The following is a 27,098-nucleotide window of genomic DNA, read 5'->3' as shown; positions in this document are numbered from 1 at the left end:
TCTGTTGAAATGACAGAGGCAGAAAGATGCCCTTTAGTGGCTACTAATCTGTAAATAAATACTGATTAACATCAGATAATATGCTTGATAGGAAGGTGACATATTACTTGTAAGTTATAAGTCTTGCTGAGGTAGAGGAACAGATCTCAGAGTACGAATGCATCAATCACTAAACATTACACGTGAGGTTAGCATGGTAATAAAAAGGCAAACCGAGCACTCATATTTATTGTAGAGAAATATACTTGAAAAATGCAGATGTTACTCTAAATCTGTGTTGTATCTTTGCTCAAAGAGCACTATACGGAAAAAATAAAGGGATGGAAGGGGCAGAGTGAAGATTTACAAGGATGACAACAGAAATATGTGGGTATACATTAGTGGAAAAGAATGTACAGGCTGGGTCTGTCTTCTATTGAAAAAGAAAGGCTGACTGGGGACCAAATACGGGAATAGAATAATGAAAGGTTTTGTGAGTGTGAATGCAGAGAGAATGTTTTCATCAGTGTGGAACAGCATGATTAGATGTCATCAATATAAGAGATTCAACAAGAAATCAGAAATTCGGAAGAAAGCAATTTGTAAAGAGTGTTGAGAATGTGGGACTCACCACTAAAAGGAAGGATTAAAGTGAATAATATAGTGAATAAGTGAATAATATAGATTAATTTAATGGGAAACTAGACAAGCATTTGAGAAGGAGGAATTAGAGGGCTATAATGGGAGAGTTTGATAAGGAAATATGAGAGCAGACTCAAGTGGAGCATAAATGCTGGCATAGCGTGGTTGTACTGAAGGGCCTTTTTCTGTGTTGTGCATCCAATCTAATTCCGTGTAATCACTTTCCTCGCAGTTGTGATTGTTTCTTTAGCCAATATTGCCACTCTCCTTTCATCTCCTCCTGTATTATATCTGAATATCTTGAACGGAATAATCTGGAATGTTGAACTGTCATTTCTGCCCTTGAAGCCACTTTTCAGTAATAGCTATGATACAGTATTTCCAAAGGTTTATCTGTGTGCTGAACACATTTGCCTTACAGGCTCCTTGTATGAAATAGATATCATTAACCATCGAACAATTCTTTCATCACCCATTTCTAATCTTTGATTATTCATTAACTAATTTTCTGGCTTCTGCTGATTTTCCTGCTGTCCTCAAGTTCCCATCGTTTATTTAGTTTACCACTCTCTAAAGCTCAAAACAAACCTCCCTGTTAAGATAATTATTACTGTGTGACCCGTCCAGCTTATACCGATCTCAGCTTCTCCAAACTCAACTCTAATACCCGAGAAATTTAAAATCTCTCTCCTGCAAGACTTCCTCAGTAACGTATTTGATTTCTCACCCTTCCATTTTCTGTGCATACTCATACTAGGAGGAATCTAGATGTCTTAATGCTCTTTCTTTTTAATTCTTTTTGTTTGGCAATTGGATGTGGGCATTGGTGGTTAGGCCAAATGTATTGCCCATCCCTTGTTCTCAGAGGGTTGTCCAGGGTCAACCACATTATTGTAGGCTGAGCGTCACATGTAAGCCTGACTGGGTAAGAGTGGTTGATTTGATTCTCTAAAGGAATGTGATTGCACTCGAGATGGTGCAAAGGAGATTTACTAGGATGTTGACTGGAGAAATTTCATTATGAAGAGATATTGGATAGACGGGGGTTGTTTTCCTTGGAGCAGAGAACTTTGAGTGGGGACATGATTGAGACGTTTGCTTAGTATGATAAACATAGACAGGGTAGACAAGAAGAAATGGACCCCTCGGTGGAGAGATCATTGACCAAAAAGCAGAGATTTAAGGTAAGGGTCAAGAGGTTTAGAGAGGATGTTAGGACTTTTTTCACCCAGAGTATGGTGGGAATCTGAAACTCACTGCCTCTAAGGGTAGTACTGGCAGAGACTCTAATGACATTGAAGACGTATTCAGATGCACTTTGCAATGCCAAGGTATACAAGGCTATGGGGGGGACCAAGTGTTAGGAATGGAATTAGAATAGTTAAGTGGTTGTTATTAACGAGCGCAGTCTCGATGGGGTGAAGGCCTTTTTTCTGAACTGCAGACCTCTGCGACCTTATAAAGGGTATTGTTGAATCAAAACAATCAACAGTAGTTACATGATCACCATTTTGCCAGCCTTTTAACAAATTCAAATTTCACCACAATGGGATTCAAAGCCCTGTCCCCAAAATATTGGTCTGGAATTCTGATTGCCAATCGTCACCTCCCTATCTCCTTAAAATCTGCCTGCAAGGCCGCTTCTCTTTTCTAACTATGTCGTTGATATAAATATGAACCATGACCTTAAGCTATTCATCATCCCCACATCAGAATATTCTGCAGACATTCAGTGACATCCTTGGCCCTGTCATTCAAAAAGAAATATAATGTCCTGAAGTTACTTCTGTGGCCTCAGAAACACCTGCCTAAACCTCAAATATTTGCTTCCTTCATGCTACCTCTTTTCTGACCTTCTTTTACTCGTACCTTTACTCCCTGTACTAAATATTCTGGAGTTACACCTGTGGCCTGAGAAACCCTTGAGTGAACCCTTAAATATTAGGTCTCTTACCACTATTGCTTTTCCTATCTTTCCTTTTGTATCCTGTACCACACCACCAGCAGTACCCATGGTTTTACAAACTTAGCTCTAGCAGCATTCCTCAAAAGGACTATCACATTCAGTACTGTTCTGAAGTCAGTACCATTCACAGAGCAAGATGCACTCAAGGAATACCTGTGTAGCCTTGCTTGACTGTATGGCAGGCATATATTCCTCTATGCCTGCACACTTCTGAATCTGCAGGGCACCTTACTCAAAAATATCCTATCCCAACAGCACACAGCTACATGTTTGCAATGATACCAGTTGTTTCAAAGTTCAAAATACTAGAATATCAGTTCCTTTTCATTATAACCCAACCCATTCGTCTGGGTGTTCAGGACATGAGAAATGGTTTTCTCACCACATGAAAGAGGAATGGTTTGTCAGCTTCGACCTTCAGGCATGTATGCTAAAAGACAGTACTCTTGGTGTTAAACATTGTTAAATAAAAGCAACATGAGCCTCAGATCTGTCAAGTGATGGTCAATATGGATTACATGTTTGAACGTTTCTTTTCTTAAAGTTGACCTACTTGGATTGAATTCCCTTACAACCCAGGAAGCGTGCTACACTGGAACAGTGTCCGATACTTGCTGCTTATTGCCACTTCCATATAAAAATTATTCTGATCTGCCCAGATGCACTCACCTGTGCTGTTATCCAGTTCACCTGGTTAAAGATGTAGTGACTTTTGCTCTTTGACTCAGCAACTCAACTTGGACAAGTGGGTTATTCTGAATAAGCAAATATACATCAATTAGACAACATTATCACGCCATAAAGCATGGTGCACTAATTTGGATGTACATACATGTAACATATTGCACAAATCTTGCATCCTGTTTGAAAATTAATATCATAGATATTGTTGTCAGTGCACAACGTACAATCCAAGTCTCAAAACCACATAGAGATGTCTGTCTGAGCAAGACTACTATTCTGTCTTCAAATGTTGTAAACTGTGTACATTAGTTGCAATGTGTGTTTACCTCTGTGTCTACAGATGTTTCCATTAAATATGAGTGTTGGGTTATGAGAGCATCATGATTTGACCCATGGAAGTGCTTGGCCATTGCATTGTGTGATGTATGAATGGCTAACTCTGCTTAACTTCCCATATTGGTTACTGCCTTTCTCTCTGGTTGCCAACTCTTCATGATCGTCCTAGAGTTAAATATTAATCTTCGAGCCATTGTCACAAGTAATGGGGAATTTAAAATATTGCGTAATTTTCATTTTATTTTATAACTCATAAAGGAAATTATTCAAAGTATTGAAGAAAAGGGGGAAGGTCTCTTTGACCAGGAGGAGGAGTTGGTGGCAGGAGGTTATGTTTGAAACCTCTCGGAATCCTCTGAACCAGATGTGGCCACCCTACCTTGCTTGCATTCCTGTATCCAATGCTTTTTGCATGTACTTCTTCTATAACTGAATTGCTTCTTCAGTGAATGCATTTCCACAGTATGTTGTCACTTTGTATTATTTAATGCTGCAATATATCTCACCACATCCTCAACTGTAATTGTCACAATGGACATACTTTTGTTACAACTTGCCGTTTTTGTTGTAGTTATCATGCAAGTCTATCAAAACCTGGGGACATTATTTTTCCAACACACATACCTGAGGGGCTTGGCTCCAAATATCTGGCCTTTCCCTGTCATTGACCTGTTTTTTTCTTATCAATCTAAAACAGAAGAACTTTTTCTTTTCAGTCAGATGATTGCCAGTTCAACTTCCTCCCAATCGATTTGAATAAATAATCTAGGCTAACAGTTACAGTACTGGGAGCACTCCTAGACTGTTAGAAGTTCCGTCATCTCAATGAAACATTGAAGCAAGGTCTCATCTGCTATTTCAGATGAAAGGAAACAACCACAGGACAGGGAAGTCTCCCTAGTAACTTGGTCAGTATTTATCCCTCAAATAATATCATTAAATTTAAAATTAGATGGTGATTATCCAATTGATGTCTGAGGGCCCATGCAGTATGCAAAAATGTTGCCGGAATCTCCTACATTACAGTGACCATACTTCTTAAAGTGCTTAATTTGTTGTAAAGAACTTCTACATATTATGAAGCCATGAAAGGCTGTGTGTAAATGCACATTTTATTTTCTAAACAGCATAATTAAATATTCATCGACCCATGTAAGCAGCTTAAACATTTTCTGATAAACTTGAAGGGGTCATGAATGAAGAAACAATTAAACTGCACTCTCAGGAAGAATATATTCTAAAACTAAATTTCATCATTTGACTGGTTTGAAATTTGAAAAACAGACATTTAACCAACTTTTTAACAAAGAATAAAAATGTAGCAACTGTTTGCAAAATACTCTGCTTTTACTCTGTTTTACACAAATGCTGCCAATGTTGTACATTAAGGTTGTGAAATATGCAATTCATTTAATTGCTAAAATCGGTGAGTATAAAAATGTATATCATGTATTTCATTTGTGATTTGTCTTTGCTGGTGTTGATGGTTGACCCTCTAACTTGAATGTTTCACAGGGGTTTGTATTTTCTGTTGCCCTGTTGTGTTCTCACAGCAGTGGCCTCCTTCACCCATCAACCAACACTGATGATTTCACAAGACGCTAAATCAACTTCCTTAATGTTACATACTCCCAATAGACACAACTTTCAGGGCCCTTTCAATTCATTGTCTAAATCAATGCAGTTTGCTCTTACTTCAATCAGGCATTAAACATCTTGTTTCCTTCAATTTTTCAAAGGCACAGTTTCTTTTCTAAGTCAAACTAATAGCTGAAACCTTTCCATTTGTCCTTGATTGACCTACATCTCTTTGGCCAATGTTATCAAGTATAACTTCAAGATCACCTTCATTGCTGCAACTGCCTTCAGCAAGCTTTCTTTCATTTGCAATGCACTTTTATCCCATCAGTCTGAGCAAAATAACTCTTTGTCAAATCTAAGCACATTTAGATGAATATATCGTTGCTATATTGAAAGAGGTTAGTTTATCACCTGATTGATTGATTTATTGTCACGTGTACCAAGATACAGTGAAAAGCTTTGTTTACAAGCAGTAGCAGCAGATCAGAGTAAATAAGGATGTACAGATCAAAAAGACTTAGACAGAGACAAACAGGTTACCTCTCTGGCAATCTGGAACAAATATGAGAAAAAATAAATTTGTTATCTTAGCACTAGCTTCCAACATTTCTGTGTCAACTTTAACCTTCATTTTCTCTCCACTTTTATCCTCAGTAGGAGATTTTGTTGCTCTGAACTCTCTTTTTTTCTCTCTAAACTCCCTCAAAATCATCCAGTGTTGTCTCCATTTCTTGAAATCAGAGTTCAGTGTGTGAGCTTCACAAACCCATCTTCTCAAATACCTCAATGACATACAAATCCTTGCCTCATCAGTTTTCCTATCTTTTAGGTTTTTTTTGGATTTTGGAAATTTAACTGGACTTTGATGTGTCACCTTCTGATTTAAGTTACTCTACATTCTCAGTTTTTATTTCATGCCTACCTTATGGGTCCTGCCATTTTGTATTCACAGTCAAGGAAAAGTAAGTACAATGTAAGTCTAAGGAATGTTGTTATTTTGACAAGGTGGGAGATGGAGATAAACAGGAAATTATAGATCTTTTAGCTTACTAACATCTGCTTTGGGAAGTTATTGGAATCTATAATTAGGGACTTTGTGCCTGAGCACTTAGAGGAATTTGAACTCATTAGAGAACTTCAGTAAGGGCAATTCATGACACACAAATGTAATTGTTTTTTAAAATAACTGGTATAAGAATGGCTCTTGCAGCACAGTGGTGGTGTCCCTGCCTCTGACCCAGAATATCTAGGTTCAAATCCAACCTGTCTGAACAGATTGAACAAAATATCTGACAACAAAGAAAAGTCCATAGATGTAAAAGGATTTTAGTGCAGATTAAGTGTGGAGTTATCCATTTTGGGTCAGAGGAGGATAATTTTGAGAGTGTTTCAGATGGTCAAAAATTAGGGACAGGAGAGGTTTAAGAAACTTTCGGGATCCATATGCACAAATCACTAAAATATTATAATTAGGTACAACATTAATCAAAAAGGTGGAAAGAAATAGTGGCCTTTATAATAAAACAAGCAGAATGTAAAAGTAATTCTGCTCTAGGCTACATACTACTTTGCCGTGATTCAACAATATCTGGAAGACTGTGTACAACTCTTAGCACCACTCACCAGAATATTATGAGGTCTCTAAGGGTTAGATTTTGTGGAGACATTATATAAACTAGGTTTTTCTCCCTTGGAGTATCCAAGGGTAAATAATGATTTGCTTGCTGTATTTCAGATTTTGAAAGGATTGTTAGGTTAAATAGTCAAAAGCTGTGGCAGTCTAGGAAAGGGGGTCACTTTCTTCATTTCCAAGCTAAGACATTCAAGGATGAAGGTTGAAACTGTCTCACGCAAAAAATAAACAGTAGTTGACAAGTCAGTTAATAAATTCGCAATCCAAGATTAATTTTTTTCACCAATGAAGGCTAATAAGGGATGTGGAGCCAAGGGAAGGGGATGGAATTCGGATATGATTTGTCACGATCTTGGAATGTTTCAGAACACTCGAAAGATAGAATGATCTGCTCACATTCTCAATATTGCCCATTAATTCATCATTGTAGATAAACTCACGAGCTGAGGATATGTATCAACAATGTTGTTGTTCCTCCCCTCGTTATATTCCAATCCACTTTATGATGTCTGAATGGCAGAATCATAAAGAGTGACAGCCCCATCAAATTCAAGAGTCATTTCATGGACAGGTTTAGAGCAACAAAAAATGGCCCATTGACATGATATGGAACCGCACTATCAAACCAATATCACATGCAATCTGATCGGCACACAATGAGGTGAATATTGCTCATGTTGAGGAGTTTGTGGCTGTGTCTTATAACTCAACAAGAGACAGAGGAGAGCTCACTTATTCAAAACATCTGTGTATCATTAAATCAAATCTGTGTGTTGTTTCAGCTGAACTAATGAACTGTTCCATACCTTTCAGCATCACTTTGATATATTTCCACAGGGAGTTTGGTTGGCGGGATCCTGAGCTGCCAGAGGTCATCCAGATGTTGCAACATCAGTTCCCTTCAGTGCAGTCCAATGCTGCAGCCTACCTGCAACACCTGTGCTTTGGAGACAATAAGATCAAGGCAGAGGTGAGTACACAGTGGAAGTGCACATTGCTGTACAGTTTAAATTAATAATCTCCTACTTAGAAATAGCACTGTTCATCCCTGCAGCAGTCAGCTATGCTTAGCAATTATTTAGCCATTAGATGATTAGCTTAAAGCCTTTTCAACACAAGTGGAAGAATTGAAACCCACTTATGAAGCCCGTCCACATGCCAATGATAGCTACAGTCAGTAGCTAATGAGCATCAACAATAATAACTATTTATTTCGGAATCAACATAAGGTGGTATTTCTTAATTGTACTTTCAAATGTTAGTAACCCAGTTTCCCCATCTATTGAAATGGCTAAGCATAAAAAAATGTTGAAATATAAGCATTGTGCGATGTCACATTTACAGTCTACTGTGGGAAACAGTTACCTATCAGAGCAGCTCTGGAATATGGTGTAGCTGCTGATTGGCTGCATTTGCCTTGTTAATTTTAATCATTGGGTTTCAGAAGCCCAGCAACAACATTGAAATATTTATGACCATCAGGCAATTCTGTACATGCTCAGTTTCTCAAAAGTTATGTATGTGCCTTTAGGTTATGGCTGCAGACTTCTCCCCTTCTTTAGGAAACCCACAAACCAAATTGAGAACTCCCATTCTTGATAACCCATTGACACAGTGTCTCTTGGAACTAATTAGATCAGCCATGGTCGCGTGGTAAAATTTCGGTATCTGTGTCAGAGGATCTGGGGTTCAACTCCTATTCCCAGAGACACGAGCCTCGAAAATATGCTGACACATCAGTAGGGTAAATTAAGAATTTTTTTTCAAGCAAGATCCCATTTGCCTTCTCAGGTGGGTTATATGGCATATTTGAAGGAAAGCAAGGTTTTTGTCCTGGTCACTTCTAACTCTCCAGCCAACATAACTAAACGAGATGGTCAGGTCTTACCGTACTGCTGTTTGGTGACCTTCCTGTGCACAAACTGGCTGCATTGTTTCCATGTTACAAACAGTGATCAAACTGCAAAAATAATACACTGCCTGTAAAGTGTTTTGATCCCTCCTGAGATCGTGAAAGGCAAAAGTTAGTTCTTATACATTTGTACCTTTCTGCTTTCTGTTCAGGACTCCTTCTCAAGTTATATTGGTGAAAGGTTGTCTTGTACAGTTTGCATTTTGTCACTGAACACAAAGAATATCTGATACATTTGCAGCATAATGACTTATATTTTGAAGTCCTCAAAATGGGAGGAGGCCAAGAACAGATCTTTTGAAAATTCCACAGGTAATGGCGTATGTAAAGTGGGAGCAGGTGGTATAGAGATCGAAACATCTAGGGAGGATATTCCAAGGTTTAGGACCTCGACTTGGCAACCAACTATGAGGAAATTTGGAATAGTTGGGTGGGGATTGGTGAGGGGAGCTTACGGGGCAGAGTGTGGAGGTGGCAGAGGCCATGAATGAAGGAGCACAGACTCATGTGAGAATTGTATGGCTGGAAGATATTACAGAAATGGGGAGAAGTGAGATGATAAGATTTGAACAGAAGAGCAAGAATGTTAGATTCAACACATTGGAAGCACAGAGATGGTGGTGATACATTATAGTAGTAAAACAAAATATGAGAATTTCAATGTCACTCTTCAAACTGAGTAAAACTCACCATCTGTCTCTTCCATTCTCTGTTTTGATTTCAATTTCAGGCAAAAGGTAGATGCTGGAGTTCTCAAACAAATCGAAGAATTTTAAACACCCAGATCCTAATCCGAATTTATATATTGTGCCATCTGATTTTTAAGCTGGCCATCCATGTTTAACTTACTTATCAGCTCATAGGCATTTACAAGACAGGTTAACTATTTTGTTCGCGTTGAGATTAACCTTATTAGCATCAAGCAATTAGATTAGTTGAACACTGTAAGTTATCGACCAGGCATGACTTTCTATTGCTGTCAGTTGCACACAAACTCAAAACAGAATTAATTTCAGGTAGTTAAACAGTTTCTGAGTTCTGCAACTTCTGATGTATTGATTCAGTGCTCATCCCTGGAGAAGTTCAATGTATAACAACGAAATATCAGCATTTAGAACATGTTCACTTTCTTCAAAGGAAACCTCTGCAGCATGTTTTATTATGCTTTTATGCAAAGGATAATACTTGTAGCCACCTTTTTGAAGTAAAAATATTGTTCCTGCTGTGAATACTTGAACTAGATTTGTTTGAGAACTCCAGCATCTACCTTTTGCGTAGGTGCCTGAAATTGAAATCAAAACAGAGAATGGAAGAGACAGATGGTGAGTTTTACTCAGTTTGAAGAATGACATTGAAATTCTCATATTTTGTTTTACTACAGTGTACTATAATGTATCACCACCATCTCTGTGCTTCCAATGTGTTGAATTTAACATTCTTGCTCTTCTGTTCAAATTTTGTCATCTCACATCTCCCCATTTCTGTAATGTCTTCCAGCCATACAGTTCTCACATGAGTCTGTGCTCCTTCATTCATGGCCTCTGCCACCTCCACACTCTGCCCTGTAAGCTCCCCTCACCAATCCCCACCCAACCATTCCCAATTTCCTCATTGTTGGTTGCCAAGCCGAGGTCCTAAACCTAGGAATATCCTCCATAGATGTTTCGATCTCTATACCACCTGCTCCCGCCTTACATGCGCCATTACCTCTAGAATTCTCAAAAGATTTATTCTTGGCCTCCTCACATCTCCCATTAACATGCTGCTCCTTGGGGTAACAGCATCCAATGACAAGTCAGATTTCACATCTACAATGACAATACCAAACTCTACTACACTACCACCTCATTCAACCCATCCACCTTCACTGATTTGTGATATGTTTCACTGGACATTCAGTGCCTAATGAGCAGAAATCTTTGCAGCTATATATTAGTCAGATCAATACTACAGTCTTGAGTCCCTTGCCAGTGTCTGAGGCTGAACTGAGCATATCTCATAGTTCTGTTGAATTCTGAGATGAGTTTCAAATGTCTCCTCTCTATACCCAAAATCATTTATTCTACCAGCATAGTATTGTGTATTTCGGCCTCATTCTGAGCTCTTCTGCAGCTGAGACACTTACCTATGCCTTTGTTACCTGTGGACCTGACTATTCTGATGCTCTTCTGCCAGCCTACAATTCACCAGCCTTAATGAAGGTGATCTTGTCCAAATCCCAGCTGCCTGTACCCAAGTCCCTTTCATGATCACTCCTGGTCTCCATGACTCCTGTTCCACCAGTAGCTTGATTTTTAAAGTGTTTGTTATTGTTTTTAAATCTCCCCCATCTCTCTAATTTCATGAAGCCCACTATCCTAAGGTCGGTGGAGTTGTGGATGGTGACGAAGGATGTAGTAGGTTGCAGAGAGACATAGTTAGGAAGCAGAGCTGGGCTGAGAGGTGGCAAATGGAGTTTAATGTGGACAAGTGTGAGGTGATACACTTTGGGCAGAGTAATCGGAATGCAAAGTACTGGGCTAATGGTAAGATTCTTGGGAGTGCAGATGAGCAGAGAGATCTCGGTATCCATGTACACAGATCCCTGCAAGTTGCCACCCAGGTTGACAGGGTTGTTAAGAAGGCATACAGTGTTTTAGCCTTTATTAATAGAGGGATTGAGTTCCAGAACCAGGAGGTTATGCTGCAGCTGTACAAAGCTCTGGTACGGCCACACTTGGAGTATTGTGTACAGTTCTGGTCACCACATTATAAGAAGGATGTAGAAGCTTTGGAAAGGGTGCAGAGGAGATTTACTAGGATTTTGCCTGGTATGGAAGGAATGTCTTACGAGGAAAGGCTGAGGGCCTTGAGGCTGTTCTCGTTAGAGAGAAGGTCGAGAGGTGACTTAATAGAGACATACAAAATAATCAGAGAATTAGATAGAGTGGACAGGAAGAGCCTTTTTCCAAGTATGGGAACGGCAAACACGAGGGGACACAACTTTAAGATGAGGGGAGATAGGTGTAAGACAGATGTCAGAGGTAGTTTCTTTACTCAGAGAGTAGTAAGGGTATGGAATGCTTTGCCTGCAACGGTAGTAGATTCGCTAAATTTAAGTGCATTTAAGTCGTCATTGGACAGGCATATGGACGAACATGGAAAGTGTAGGTAGGATGGGCTTCAGATTAGTATGACAGGGTGGCGCAACATCGAGGGCCGAAGGGCCTGTACTGCGTTGTAATATTCTATGTTCTATATGTTCTATCCTCTGTCATTTCTGTGCTCCTGCAATTCTGGCCTCTTGCACATGCTCAGTTTTAATTGCCCTACCATTGCTAGTGGTGTATCCGATGCCTTGATCTTAAGCATCAGTATTCACTTGAAAGAACTCAATGCGTCTCAACTTATCTCTCCTCTTTGAAACTACTCCTTTGTATTTAATTTTGCGTTAATTTTTCATCGTCGGGTGCTTTGAAGGTGGTTTTTCCAAAGCCAGTAACCAGTAGCTAGAGAACCAGATCAAAAGGTGAACAAGTTGAATATAAATTTGTTTAATAATAATCTATATAATAATATAAAATCAGTATAACAATAGTAATCAAATTTTGATGATCAGAACTGCCATAGCCAGTTTGGAGGTGAAACATATAGATTAGATTTCCTGCAGTTTGGAAACAAGCCCTTCGGCCCAACAAGTCCCCACTGACCCTCCAAAGAGTAACCCACCCAGACCCATTCTCTATATTTACCACTGACTAATGCACCTACAACTATGGGCAATTTAGCATGACCAATTCACCTGACCTGCCCATCTTCGGATTGCGGGAGGAAACCCCACAGACACGCACAAACTCCACATAGAAAGTCACCTGAGGCTGGAATCGAACCCGGGTCCCTGGCGCCGTGAGGCAGCAGTTCTCACAACTGAGCCACCATGCTATCCTAAGGCAATTGAGCAGATAGCAGAGGATGGTGTTGATCCATTGACCTCTGGGTTATGGGCATAGCACACTTCTGCTGCACCACTTTGCTATGGTAATTTAATCGCTATTCCTCTATAAAAAATCTGACCAAAGCAAAGACCTATCATTTAAATTGGAGAAGTAATAGTTACAACAAGAAAAAGTTTAACATCTGTGCTTTGCCATTAAATGGCATTGTTGTTGTTAAATGCCTCAGAATCATGGGATTGAACATTTGGGGCGGCATGGTGGCTCAGTGGTTAGCACTCTTGTCTCAGCCCCATGGACCTGGGTTTGATTCCAGCATCGGGTGACTCTCTGTGTGGAGTTTGCACATTCTCCTCGTATCTGCATGCGTTAACTTTGGGTGCTCCAGTTTCCTCCCACAATCCAAAGATATGCAGGTTAGTTGAATTGGCCATGCCAAATTGCCCATAGTGTTCAGGGATATGTAGTTTGGTGCACTAGGGGAAATGTATAGTAATATGGTAGGGGAAAGGGTTTGGATACTCCTCGGAGGGTCGGTGTGGACTTGTTGGGCTGAAGGGCCTGTTTCCATACTGTAGAGATTCTATGATTAAACTAAAACTTAACAATGTGATTGTAAAAGCAAGTCAGAACCTGAGAATTCTGTAATCAGTAGGTCATCTCCCAACTTTTTAAAGCCTTTCTACCGCCTACTGGTCACATCAGGAATTTGATAAAATACTGTACCTTACTTGAGTAAGTGCAAGAAGCAATTTATCATTCAGGGCAAAGTACCCCATTTGGTCAGTTCCCCACCTATCATTTTAAATATTCAGTCCCTCTACCACCAGCACAACATGTCTGTCATGTATGTCATCTATTCAGTGTATGCAGCAACTCACCAGGGCATCATCCTCAACATCACCTTTGATGATCTTTATCATTTTGAAGAACAAGAGCAACCGAAACATATCAAGACCTCCAAGCCTTGCAGCATCTTGACTTAGAAATGTATTGCATTTTGTTCATTGTAGCTGAGCCTCAATGTTGGTACTTCTCAGAATGATACAAATGACAATGTCTCAAATAAAAACAGTTTGTTACCATTTTGTCAAAGAAAATTAAAGATAGACAGTGATGCTCACATCCCATAAATGTATTAGAAAAGAAATGTGGCATTTCTCTTCAGAAATCTGCTGAAAATAAACTGAAGTGATTTCTGCCTAGGGTCATGTCAGTTGTATTCCTTTTCCCCCATTGCATGTAGTCAGTCTTGGGTTTTTTAACCAACTTGTTCAGGAATGTTATGACAAACCACTAAAGCAGATGGGGCTTAAACTCAGGCCTTAAAAATGTGTTGCTGGAAAAGCGCAGCAGGTCAGGCAGCATCAAAGGAACTGGAGAATCGACGTTTTGGGCATAAGCCCTTCTTTTCAGGAATGATGCAAGCAGACTAATATAAAAGGTAGGGAGGAGGGACTTGGGGGAGGGGCGTTGAGAATACGATAGGTGGAAGGAGGTTAAGGTGAGGGTGATAGGCCGGAGAGGGGGTGGGGGCAGAGAGGTCGGGAAGAAGATTGCAGGTCAAGAAGGTGGTGCTGAGTCTGAGGTTTGGGATTGAGAAAAGGTGGAGGGAGGGGAAATGAGAAAGCTAGAGAAATCTGCATTCATCCCTTGTGGTTGGAGGGTTCCTAGGCGGAAGATGAGGCACTCTTCCTCCAGGCGTCGTGTTGCCATGGTTAGGGATCCTTCCATATCCGTCAGAAATTCACCTGCGCTTCCACACACATCATTTACTGCATCCGCTGCACCCGATGTGGCCTCCTATACATTGGGGAGACAGGCCGCCTACTTGCGGAACGTTTCAGAGAACACCTCTGGGACACCTGCACCAACCAACCCAACCACCCCGTGGCTGAACACTTTAACGCTCCCTCCCACTCTGCCAAGGACATGCAGGTCCTTGGCCTCCTCCATCGCCAGACCATGGCAACACGATGCCTGGAGGAAGAGCGCCTCATCTTCCGCCTAGGAACCCTCCAACCACAAGGGATGAATGCAGGTTTCTCCAGCTTTCTCATTTCCCCTCCCCCCACCTTTTCTCAGTCCCAACCCTCAGACTCAGCACCGCCTTCTTGACCTGCAATCTTCTTCCCGACCTCTCCGCCCCCACCCCCTCTCCGACCTATCACCCTCACCGTAACCTCCTTCCACCTATCGTATTCCCAACGCCTCTCCCCCAAGTCCCTCCTCCTTACCTTTTATCTTAGCCTGCTTGGCACACCCTCCTCATTCCTGAAGAAGGGTTTATGCCCGAAATGTCGATTCTCCTGTTCCTTTGATGCTGCCTGACCTGCTGCGCTTTTCCAGCAACACATTTTTAAGCTCTGATCTCCAGCATCTGCAGTCCTCACTTTCTCCTACTTAAACTCAGGCCGTCTGGCCCAGAGGTCTGGACCCTACTGCTGCAACACAACAGCATATACATGTTAGTATGTTATTGATCTTTAATCATATACAGATGGTGCACAGTGACTGGGATTCACTCATGCCCCTGTAAATGGGAACAACACTGTGGTGGTTGGGCTAGAAAGTACACATTTGCAGTTTGCATCTCTCTGAATAAAAGTCAATGGAACTGTGTTAGGCATGGCTCCAGTTCTGTACTTGATTACTAAGCTATCTGAAATACAAAACGCTAGCATTTGCCACTGCCTAAATGTAAATGTGGCCACTTAAGAAAAATAAATCTCAGACATCAAACTAAAATCCTTGTACTCATTGTGCGAAATAACAAAAAAAACAGTTTAAATTGTCATTGTAGAATTATTGTCCAACGTTCTGAGAGTCTGAACCATATGGCCAGTGGAAGAATGAATGTGCACATGAATTCCGACCATACAAAGGATGGCCTTGACATCATCATGTCCTACAAGATATGAAATTAAAAACAAAGTATTTTGTGAGATGACACATTTCCACTAGGCTGGTAGTGGAGCTCTGGACATTGTATTCAAGTTCCTAGATGCCATTATAGTGGCTAAAGTGTAGATGAAATAAGTGGAAGTGATTAGTTAGTTTGAAATAGATCTAAACTTGGAATGAAGGTTCAAATATATTTATAATAACTTGCTGGAGTATAGAAGTGAATATCCAAAGTAGGAAGGTTTTGGTCAATAATATCGCATGGCTCTAAACAGTTAAAAGTATTTAATTCAAATATTAATAAAGTATGTTTTGATGCCTGGAGTAAGTAATAACTTTTAGAAAAGAAATTAATTTTCCAGAAGCAACCAAAGGACAAGACTTGATATTTTAAGACTTTTTCTTGAATAAGCAAGGTAAAATCAACTTAAATCAAACATTAGGTGTGTACATAGAACATAGAAGAATACAGCGCAGTACAGGCCCTTCGGCCCTCGATGTTGCGCCGATCCAAGCCCACCTAACCTACACTAGCCCACTATCCTCCATATGCCTATCCAATGCCCGCTTAAATGCCCATAATGAGGGAGAGTCCACCACTGCTACTGGCAGGGCATTCCATGAACTCACGACTCGCTGAGTAAAGAACCTACCCCTAACATCTGTCCTATACCTACCCCCCCCTTAATTTAAAGCTATGGCCCCTTGTAATAACCCCCGTGTGTAGTGACTACACCAAACTAAAGAAAGGGTGCTTTTACATTTATTAATTAATTAACAATTACAATGGCCTTATGAAACTTTTTTTGTTTAAACCACACCTCGTCAGATAGGTATCACTATAAGATTAAGTGCCAAGTTAATCTCAGTTTTCAGTTGGCTCACTTCTTTCTATTAAACCAGATGAAATCTTACAGTGTCCTTCAATAGTTGACCCACTTGGTCTCAAGTATTCCAAAACAGAATCCACAAAGCCAATTTTGCTAACTCTGTGTTCCTTGACATTTATCTTCCTTTCAAACAAAAAACAAGACTTTTTCAAGCACTCTGTTTTGTTATTAACACAGTGACAGTTCACTTTGCTTTCCATAACAGTAGTGTCTGCTTCTCCCTGACAGCAGTAACTCCATTGTCTCTGCATGTCTGCTTCTACATTTAAATTCAAGATGTGAAATTGTCATTTGATTTTCAACAGTTTAGGTTTCTTTACGCGTGACAACCAGATATGTTGTCCAACAAAGCAAGAAGGTTATGTTGCATTTATATAGGATACTAGTTCAGCCTCAGCTGAAGTATTGAATCCAATTCTGGATGCTGCACTTTAAGGTGGAGATGAAAATATTGGAGCGCATGCAGAAGAGGTTAAAATGTTAAAATATTCACAGTCATGAGAGCTCTGGGCACAGTAAATAGGGAGAAGATGATCCCACTCATGACAGCATTAAGAACAAGATGGTGCAGATTTATGAGGGATTAGCATCTGAAATGCACTACCTGGAAGTGTAGTGGAGGTAGGATCAATTGAGGCAGAAGGAATTTTGTAAAAGAACAAAGTGGGTGTTTGTGGGGAGTGAGCAGAAGAACAACACTTGGTGAGGTTCTCATGCCAACACAAGCATGATGGAGCAAAAGGTCTCTTCTTATGTTGTAACAATTTAGCGATGCTGTAATCCTAAGCACGTATGGTCACCGTTCATCTATTCAGAGCATTCTGTTTAACTTTGAATTAAATACGCATAACCTTCTTGTAAAGGTACAGTATTTGTAACAGAGTAATATAACAATATTACAGAGTAATATATCAAGGTGTAAATCCACAATTTCACTCAAATTTCCAATTTTCTTACCAGATGAGCTGTATGATACAGATCCTCGGTCTTCACTGCTAAATTGGCTACATTCTGGAAAATGGTAAACGCAACTATCTTTATGGTCATGATAACACATGGTTTACCATATTCTCATAATGAGATGCAGAACTGAAAGCTAACTTCTCCGACTCTAACTTGTAGCAGCCATGAAAGGGTTGCCCTGCTTTCGATATATCTCTGCTACTACCTGCATCATAACATTTCTGCAGACACATTCCTTTTGATCACAAAATATTAGGTCCTCAGTTCAAGATGGAACCCACGCACAAACGCATATCTCTAACGGACACTTTCATCATTTTTTTCACACTGTCTGCATAAATTTGCAAGTATTATATAGAAAGTACAAAGTAAAAATGGTCCCTTCCACCTAACTGCTTTGTGTAGGTGTTTATGTTTTACATAAACCTTCCCCTGCATTTCTTCATCCAACTCTATCAGCACAAGCTTCTATTGATGTCTCCCTCATCAATTATTCCTGCTTCAGTTTAACTGCATTTGTACTATTCACCCAAGCTCTATTTTGTGAAAGTGACTACCACCTTCTAGCCACTCTCTGGGTAAAAGAAGAAATGTATGTTTGTAATCATGTACAGGATTGTAGATCTTCATGTTTCCTTCATTCTCCTCAGTTAACAGACCGTATAACATTGATTGATAAATTATACCGTTTCCATCACTTTCCTCGAACGCTAGATAATTATGAGTGGCCATGGTATAGATCATCCTTTGCCAGAACAAGAAATTCAGAATCTGATCATTTTCACTTTCCATGTATAAAAAAACACATTTGAGAAGGTGCTTCTGTATGGCCAATATTTCCACCAAAGTTTGATTGTTATTGGTTTTCAGTAGCAGCAGAAAATACTCTGTTACTCGCTTTGTAAAGGCTGGAGATAGATATTTGAAGGAGCAATGAATTTATTTTCAGTACTTCACAAGCAATTGGTTAAGGGGTTGGCCATTTGTAACACAGATCTGATTCTGTAAATTGATAAGCAGACTCACCAGTTATTTCAGACACACTTCATTGTTTCTGGCAGCACAAAGAGAATTGGAAAGTTTCAATAATGTGAAAATCACAGTAGATTTTGGAACGCCCAGAATTGTTGGAATTAACTTGAGTTTCTCATTATCTAGCTTATCAAAGAGTAGTAGATGGGTTAACTTGCCCATAAGTCTGAATGGATGTGGGCACAGTTACAACATTTGAAAGACACTTGGATATGTATATGAATAGGAAAAGTTTGGAGGGATATGGGCCGGGAACAGGCAGATGGAATTAGTTTAGTTTGGGATTATGTTTGGCTTGGACTGGTTGGACCGAAGGGTCTGTTTCCATGCTGCATGACTCTATGACTTGATAAATGCGAGTTTTTATAACTACGTAGAACACTATCGCACAGTACAGGCCCTTCAGCCCTCGATGTTGTGCCGGCCATTTATCCTATTCTAAGATCAGACTAACCTACATACCCTTCATTGAACTATCATCCATGTGCCTATCCAAGAATTGCTTAAAGGTCCCTAATGTATCTGACTCTACCACTATCTCTGGCAGTGCATTCCACTTACCTGCCACTCTCTGTATAAAGAACTTACTTCTGACATCACCCCTAAGCATTCTTCTGATTACCTTAAAGTTAGGCCCCTTCGTGATGGACATTTCCACCCTGGGAAAAGGTCTCTGCCTATCCACTCTATCTTTGCCTCTCAACATCTTGTACACCTCCATCAAGTCACCTCTCATCCTTTTTCGCTGCAATGAGAACAGCCCTAGCTCCCTCTTCATTCTTCATAAGACATGCCCTCCAGTCCAGACAGTATCCTGGTAAATCTCCCCTGCACCCTCTCAAAAGCTTTCACATCTTTCCTATAATGAGGCGACCAGAACTGAACACAATATTCCAACTGTGGTCTAACCAGGGCTGTACTGAGCTGCAGCATAACCTTGTGGCTCTTAAACTGAACCCCCCCGCTAATGAAAACCAATAGAGTATACGCCTTCTTAACAACCATATCAACTTGGGTGAGGGATCGATGGACATGGACCCCAAGATCCCTCTGTTCCTCCACACTGCCAAGAATCCTGCCTTTAACCATATATTCTGCATTCAAATTCAACCTTCCAAAGTGAATTACTTCACGCTTTTCCAGGATGAACTCCATCTGCCACTTATCAGCCCAGTTCTGCATCCTGTTAATGTCCCATTGCAACCTACAACAGCCCTCCATACTATGCACAACTCCACCAACCTACATGTCATCGGCAAACTTACTAACCCACCCTTCCACTTGCTCATCCAAGTCATTTATAAAAATCACAAACAGAGGAAATCCCAGAACTGAACCCTGCGGAACACCAGCTTTAGGCTGAATATTTTCCATCTACCACCACCCTCTATCTTTTATGGGCCAGCCAATTTGTATCCAGACAGACAGGTTTCCCAATATTCCAAATCTCCTCACTTTCTGAATAAGCCTATCATTGGGAACCATATTATACATCTTGCTAAAGTCCACATACACCATGTCCACTGCCCTACCTTCAACATGTTTTGCCACATCCTGAAAGAATTCAATAAGGTTTGTGAGGCACGACCTGCCCTTCACAAAGCCATTCTGACTCTCTCTAATCAAACTATTAATCAATGATTTCCAAGTAATCATAAATCCTTTCTCTCAGAATTCTCACCAATATTTTGCCCACCACGGATGTAAAACTAATTGGTCTGTAATTCCCAGGATTATCCCTACTCCCTTTCTTGAACAAGGAAATAACATTTGCCACTCTCCAATCATTTGGCACTATTTCAGTGGACAATCTGGATGCAAAGATCATTGCCTTAAGGCGCAGCAATCTCTTCCCTCTCTTCCTGTAGAAACCCAGGGTATATCCCGTCTGGCCCAGAGGATTTATCTATCCTTACATTTTACAAAAGTGTCAGCACATCCTCCTTCCTAATATCAACTTGTTCTAGCACATCATTCTCTTTCATGTTGTCCTCAGAAACATCAGAGTCCCTCTCAGTATTGAATACTGAAGCAAAGTATTTATTAAGAACCTCCCTTACTTCCTCTGACTCTAGGTGTACATTTCCCTCCATTATCACTGATCAGCCCTACCCTCACTCTGGCCATCCTCTTGTTCATCACGCATGTAGACGGGTTTTCCTTAATCCTACCCGCTGAAGCTTTTTCATGCCCCCTTCTAGCTCTCCTAAGCCCATTCCGCAGTTCCTTCCTGGCTACCTTGTAACCCTCTAAAGCCCTGTCTGATCCTTGCCTCCTCAACCTTAAGGAAACTTCCTTCAACCCCTCGATTAGATGTTCTACGTCCCTTGTCACCCAAGGTTCTTTCAACCTACCATCCCTTCCTTTGCGAGGTGGGACAAACCTGTCCAGCACTATTAGCAATTGCTCCCTAAGTAACCTCCACATTTCTGTGGTGCATTTTCCTGAGAACATCTGTTACCAATTTTGGCACCTCAGTTCCTGCTTAATAGCATTATAATCCCCCCTCCCCCAATTATATACTTTCCCATACATCTGCTCCCTCTTCATGAGTATCGTCAAAGTCAGGGAGTTGTGATCACTATCACCGAAATGCTCTTCAACTGAGAGATCTGACACCTGGTATGGTTGGTTGCTCAGCACCAAATCTAGTATGGCCTCCCTTCTAGTCTGCCTATCTGCATATTGAGACTGGAACCCTTCCTGGACACACCTAACAACTGTTCCATCCAAACTATTTGAACTAGGAGTAGGTTCCAATCAATATTAGGGAAGTTAAAGTCATCTACTATAACAACTACCCCATTACTTCTCCACATTTCCAAAATCTGCCTCCCAATCTGCTCCTGCATGTCTCTGTTGCTATTGGGGGGGGGGGGCGGGGGGGGGGGGGGGGGGGGGGGAATATGCTGTAGAAAACTCCCAATAAAATGACTGCTCCTTTCCTGTTTCTGAGTTCAACTCATACTGACTCTGTAGACAAACCCTCCTCGATGATCTCTCTTTCTGCAGCTGTGATACTATCCCTATCCCTGATTAGCAATACCGCTCCTCCACCTCGTTTACATCCCCTCCATTCCTTTTGGAACATCCAACAACCATTCCTACCCCAGTGATATCCAAGTCTCTGTGATAGCCACAACATCATAGTTCCAAGTACTGATCCATGCTCTGTGTTCGTCACCCTTATTTCTGATAGTTCTTGCATTAAAATAGACACACTTCAACCCATAACACTGACTGCACCTTTGCCCTATCAACTGTCTATTCCTCCTCACAGACTCCCTGCATGCTGTATCTGGCTGTTCACTATGTACTTCATCATCTGATCCGCAGCTCAGGTTCCCACCCCCCTGCCAATCTAGTTTAAACCCTCCCAAAGAGCTCTAGCAAACCTTCCACACAGGATTTTGTTGCCCCTCCAGTTCTCATACAGGTCCCACCTTCCCCAGAAGTTATCTCAATGATCCACATATCTGAAGCCCTCCCTCCTACACCAGCCCTGCAGCTACGTGTTCATCTGCACTCACTCTCTACTCCCAGCCTCACTAGCTTGTGGCACCAGTAGCAAATCTCAGATCACTACACTGCTCATCCTCCTTCTAACTTCCAACCAGCTCCCTATATTCACTTTTCGGGTCCCCATCCCTTTTCCTACCTATGTCATTGGTACTGATGTGTCCCATGACTTCTGGCTGCTCTCCCTCCCCTTTAAGAATCTCGTAGATTCAATCTGAGACATCCCTGATCCCTGACACCATCCGGGAGTCTCGCTTGCGACCACAGCATCTCCTGTCTGTTCCTCTCGTGATTAAATCTCCTATCGCTATCGCTCTCCTATTCTCTCCCTTACCCTTCTGAGCCACAGAGCCAGGCTCAGTGCCAGAAATCTGGCCACTGTGGCTTTCCCCAGGTCAGTCATTCCCCCCCGACCAACAGTATCCAAAACAATGTACTTATTATTGAGGGGAATGGCCATGGAGGGGGTGTCTGCCTATTACCTTTCCCTCTCCTGATGGTCAACCAGCTATCTTTATCCTGTAACTTAGGTGCAACTACCTCCCTTTCACTCCTCTCTATTACACCCTCAGCCTCCTGAATGACCCGAAGTTCATCCAGCTCCAGTTCCCTAATGCGGTCTGTGAGGAGTTGGAGTTGGGTGCATGTCTCGCAGGTGACGCCAGTGGTGACCCTTATCTCCCACATCCTGCAAGAGCAGCATGCAACTGGCCTAGCCTTCATCCCCTCTGCTCTAAATTGCCAAAAGAGATTGAATTAATTTTAAAAAAGCTTTACCTTACCAAGCCTCCACACACGGTCATCTTTTTTTGGTTAGAGGAGGACGACAAGTAGGAGACACTACATGTGTCATGTATCGGGTTTAGCCACAGCCTGAACATATCAGTTCACGTGCCCAGCAATCCCCATGTCCACATCCACCCCTGTTGAGCCTTCGCTCTGCCTATTTGCGAGGTGAATGTTTAAGAGGAAAATTTACCTGCCCGGCAGCCCCCTGGTCTCACTCTCACCGCTGAAGTGGAGGCCGCTGACCCACATGGTAAGTATTTAAGAGCTGCATCAAGTTTTTTTGGAGGGAATTCTTCCTGTGAGACCCAGCGAGATCTCTCACATCTCTTAGCAAATTTGCTTCATTTAATGTCTAACCCAGCCCTATGGCATGCCCCACTTTGATTCTAACCTTGATGCACACCGCTCTCAGACCAATATTTGGGTATTCACTGAAAGAAACCTTTCATCTACACCATTTTGGAAGCCTGTTGAGTACCATGCATTGTGAGTCTGGAACTCCTTGAACAGTTCCTACACTTCTCCCCAGACATGGTAAACAGGGAAGTTGGCACCCTGCTGTGTGGGCAGGGTTCTCGATGGGGTAGTGCAGGTCTTCCTCTGGGACCAGCAGTGGAGGGCATGATACCAGCCTGGTCTAAGGTTGCCACCAGATCGATGTAATCTCAGCCATCTGTAAGAATGCCCAGCCCTGTAAGAGGAAGTTCAATGATTGTCCCTCCGCCAGTGTAAATGTGACCATCTTCTCTCCAGTACATCACACTCACTCTATCTCTGCTATTGTATCTACCTCTCACCAAGGCTAATGCTATGCAACACTCAGACCCCTATAGTTTTTTATTAGTGCTGTGTTCATCTTGGGTTGATTCATGGATGGCCAAGTTGAAACATAAATCGTAAACTGGAGAAAACCAGGAGAGCCAGCTCTTTTCTCATCAAGATGGAGTTTGGGGCTCATTTCATACCTGACAGTTAAACAAGAATTCTCATGTGTGTTGGAAAGAATATTTTAGTTAGGAAAATATTGGCATCAAATCAATTCTTATCAAGGCTTTATGGAGCAGATGACACATGAACACATTACCAGCTGCACCACGTGAGCCCTCCATTGTCATGTTTATATAATTGTAATGACACTTATTATGGCAAGTGACAAAAGTGTAATCAGAGAAATACTTTTCTAAAAAAAACTGGGTCCTAAAAGTGGGAAGTGGAATATCAGAGAGGTTGAGAAAGAAGTGTCCAGATCATCAGGATTTGACAGCAGAAGGAATGATTTCCAAGGGTGGTGTGCAGGAGCTGGGGGATAGATAAGAGGCTGCTGTTGGGGGGTCAGGAAGTTACTGGAAAGGTGATGTAATAGGGGAGGCTACAGAAATTGTTCTTATTCATTCACAGGATGTGGGTGCCACTGGTTAGAGCCACATTTTTGCCCAATCCTAGAAACCCTTGCAAGATGGTGGTGAGCTACTTACCTGAACCTCTGCTATCTATTTAGATTAGATTACCTACAGTGAGGAAACAGACCATTTGGCCCAACAAGTCCACACCGACTCCTCCAAAGAGTAGTCCACCCAGCCCCATTCCCTGACCCTATATTTACCCCTGGGCAATTTAACATGGTCATTTCATCTAACCAGCACATCTTTGGATTGTGGGAGGAAACCAGAGCACCCGGAGGAAACCCATGCAGACGCGGGGAGAATGTGCAAACACCACACAGACAGTCACTTGAAGCAGGAATTGAACTCTGGTCCCTGGCGCTGTGAAGCAGCAGTGCTAACCACAGAGCCACTGTGCCGCCCCATTTACTGTAGATAGACTCACAATACTATTAAGTAAGGAGTTCCAGGATTTTGACTCAGTGATTATGAAGGAACTATGAGATACTTCTAAGTCCAAGATGCTTGGAGGGGAGCTTGCACGTGGTGGTGTTCCCATAGATCTTCTACCTTGTTCTACCAAATGGTAGCTGTTGTGGGTTTAAAAGGTACTTTCAAAGGAGCGTTGGTGAATTTCTACATTGCACCTTGTAGATGGTACACACGGGAGTTACCATGCATCAGTGGTGGATGGAGTGAATGTTTATGAATCTGGTGCCAATCCAGTGAGCTGCTTTTCCTGCATCCAAGCAGACAAGAAGCATGATTATCTGAATGAGGTGGGTGGGCACTATTTCGCTCGGATAATCGACTATTCGGATAATCGATTTTACCTTAAAAAAGGGAAGCCATACTGGAGAAGTTTTTTAAAATCTATAATTTTAATGAGTCTGCCATTTAAACAAACTAATCCTTGCAGTCCACAAATTACAGGTTAAAATGAGAAGGACTTACCATCACATAAATACTATGTATCAAATCCCAGCATTAAACAAAGCCCCGAACAGATTCGACAGTCGTAAGAGCATTTGTCAGTTTCCGGGAACTCAGTCTCATGATAGAAAGACAGAAGCAACACCTTGTGCATGCGTTTACATTCTCAGCCTGGTTTTTAAATGAACAGTCCAGTAAAGTTATAGGAATACCCTATAAAACACTTACTTTTGCAAAGCCCTGTGTAACAACCCTTACCTAAAAAATATCCAGTCGCTGATGCTTGAGCTGCTTGTGTTTCTTTGTTTTTATCAGCATTTTCACATCTCCTTTGGTACAGGTAAATCAAATGCACTTACCTCTTTGATGTAATATTTTTGTGGGACCTTGAAATCCTCTTTGGATAATTCAAAATTTGGAGAATCAACATTCTGATAATCAAGGTTCCTCTGTATTCCGTCTCACTCCTGACCTGTGCCTTGTAGATGGGGAACAGCTTTTGAGGAGTCAAGCATTGAGTTATTCACTTAGGATTTATAGCCCCTCTCTGGCTCTTGTGGAAATAACATTTATATGGCTAATCCAGTTCGGTTTCTGGACAGAGGTAACCCCAAGAATGTTGATTATGGGGAATTTAGAGATGGTAATTCCATTGAATTTGAAGGAGCAATGGTTGATTCTGTCTCATTAGAAAAGGCACACATGTGGTGCAAAGGGTACTTGACAGTTGTAGGCCCGAGCCTGGATATTGTCCAGGCCTTGCTGCGTTTGGACATGGATTTTCCTTTATGTCTGGTTTGGCTCTAACTAGCAGTGGGTTTTTCACAAATTTTCATTGATTCTAATTTTGCTAGCCATGATGCTGCACTCTGTCATATGCAGCCTTGATGTCAAAAGCTTTCAGTCTCACCTCACCTCTAGAATTCAACTCTTTTGTCCATATTTGAACAAAGGCTGTCGTGAGGTCATGAACTGAATGGTCCTGGCAGAACCCAATGTGACCCTCTGTGAGCAGATTGAAGCTATGCATGTGCTTGCACTGTTGATTATCCTTTCTGTCACTGACTGATGATTGAGAGTAGGCTGATGGGGCGGAAACTGGTCAGGTTAGATTTGTCCTGCCTTTTATGTACAGGACAAGCTTGACAACTCTCTACATTGTGAAGCATTGTTGGAGCTTGTCCCAACTCATGGTAACATGCTGCAAACCAAGATCTGCTGTGGTTGGAAAGTACAACCTGAAAGTGGAGTGGCAACAATTTTGGGACCTGTGGGCAGTAGTTGGGAGGGCCGAGAGAAAGCTGACAACAGTCATTGGTGGTGCACCAGAGCTGGAACGAGCACTCTTGTTGACTTGGTTTTTCTGATCACATCTGACATGGGTAGGCGTTGCTGTCCAAAATAGGGCAGCACAGTGGCTCAATGATTAGCACTGCTGCCTCACAGCGCCAAGGACCTGGGTTCAATTCCAGCCTTGGGCAACTGTCTCTGTGGAGTTTGCACATTCTCCCAGTGTCTGCGTAGGTTTCCTCCGGGTGCTCCAGTTTCCTCCCACAATCCAAAGATGTGCAGGTCAGGTGAATTGGCCATGTTAAATTACCCATAATGTTCGCTACATTATTCAGGGGTAAATGTAGGGGAATGGGTCTGGGGGGGTTACTCTTCGGAGGGTCGATATGGACTTGTTGGGCCAAAGGGCCTGTTTCCATACTGTAGGGGATCTAATCTATAACTTGGATTATATCCCTTCTTTACATGCAGAACACACCTCTATTTCAGCTAATCAAACATTGTCACTAACTGGGCACGTTAACCGAATTTTAGCTCCACATCTCTTTCATTTATTTTTCCCGTCTTCTATAAGCACCCAAATAGACACCATTTATTATGTTCTCTGTCATGGTCTCTGACTCATTCTCTGTCATGGGAAATCTCCTTTCTAGTTATTGGATTTTATAAGGAAAGGGGGGGTTGGGGGGGTGCCTATTATGGTCCTCTGTTACTATGTTTCTTGCTATGCA

At 41.6% G+C, this 27,098-nt stretch overlaps 1 protein-coding gene across 11 annotated transcripts in view; it reads left to right on the top strand.

Annotated features, from left to right (window-relative positions):
- Positions 1-27,098, top strand: part of LOC122564410 (catenin delta-2-like) — a 1,213,649-nt gene that overhangs the window by 996,719 nt on the left and 189,832 nt on the right. For all 11 annotated transcript variants that reach the window (XM_043719230.2, XM_043719228.2, XM_087978581.1 and 8 more), the window contains one exon: positions 7,659-7,791. In XM_043719230.2, coding sequence (XP_043575165.1) covers positions 7,659-7,791 — 133 coding nt within the window. The remainder of the gene's footprint in view (positions 1-7,658; positions 7,792-27,098) is intronic.

The sequence above is a fragment of the Chiloscyllium plagiosum genome, unplaced genomic scaffold, assembly GCF_037043375.1.
Source record: "Chiloscyllium plagiosum isolate Xiang-an unplaced genomic scaffold, Cpla_swu_hap1 HiC_scaffold_34, whole genome shotgun sequence".
Taxonomy (NCBI): Eukaryota; Metazoa; Chordata; class Chondrichthyes; order Orectolobiformes; family Hemiscylliidae; genus Chiloscyllium; species Chiloscyllium plagiosum.
The sequence above is the reverse complement of the archived record's forward strand: the minus strand, read 5'-3'. Positions and strand labels throughout refer to the sequence as shown.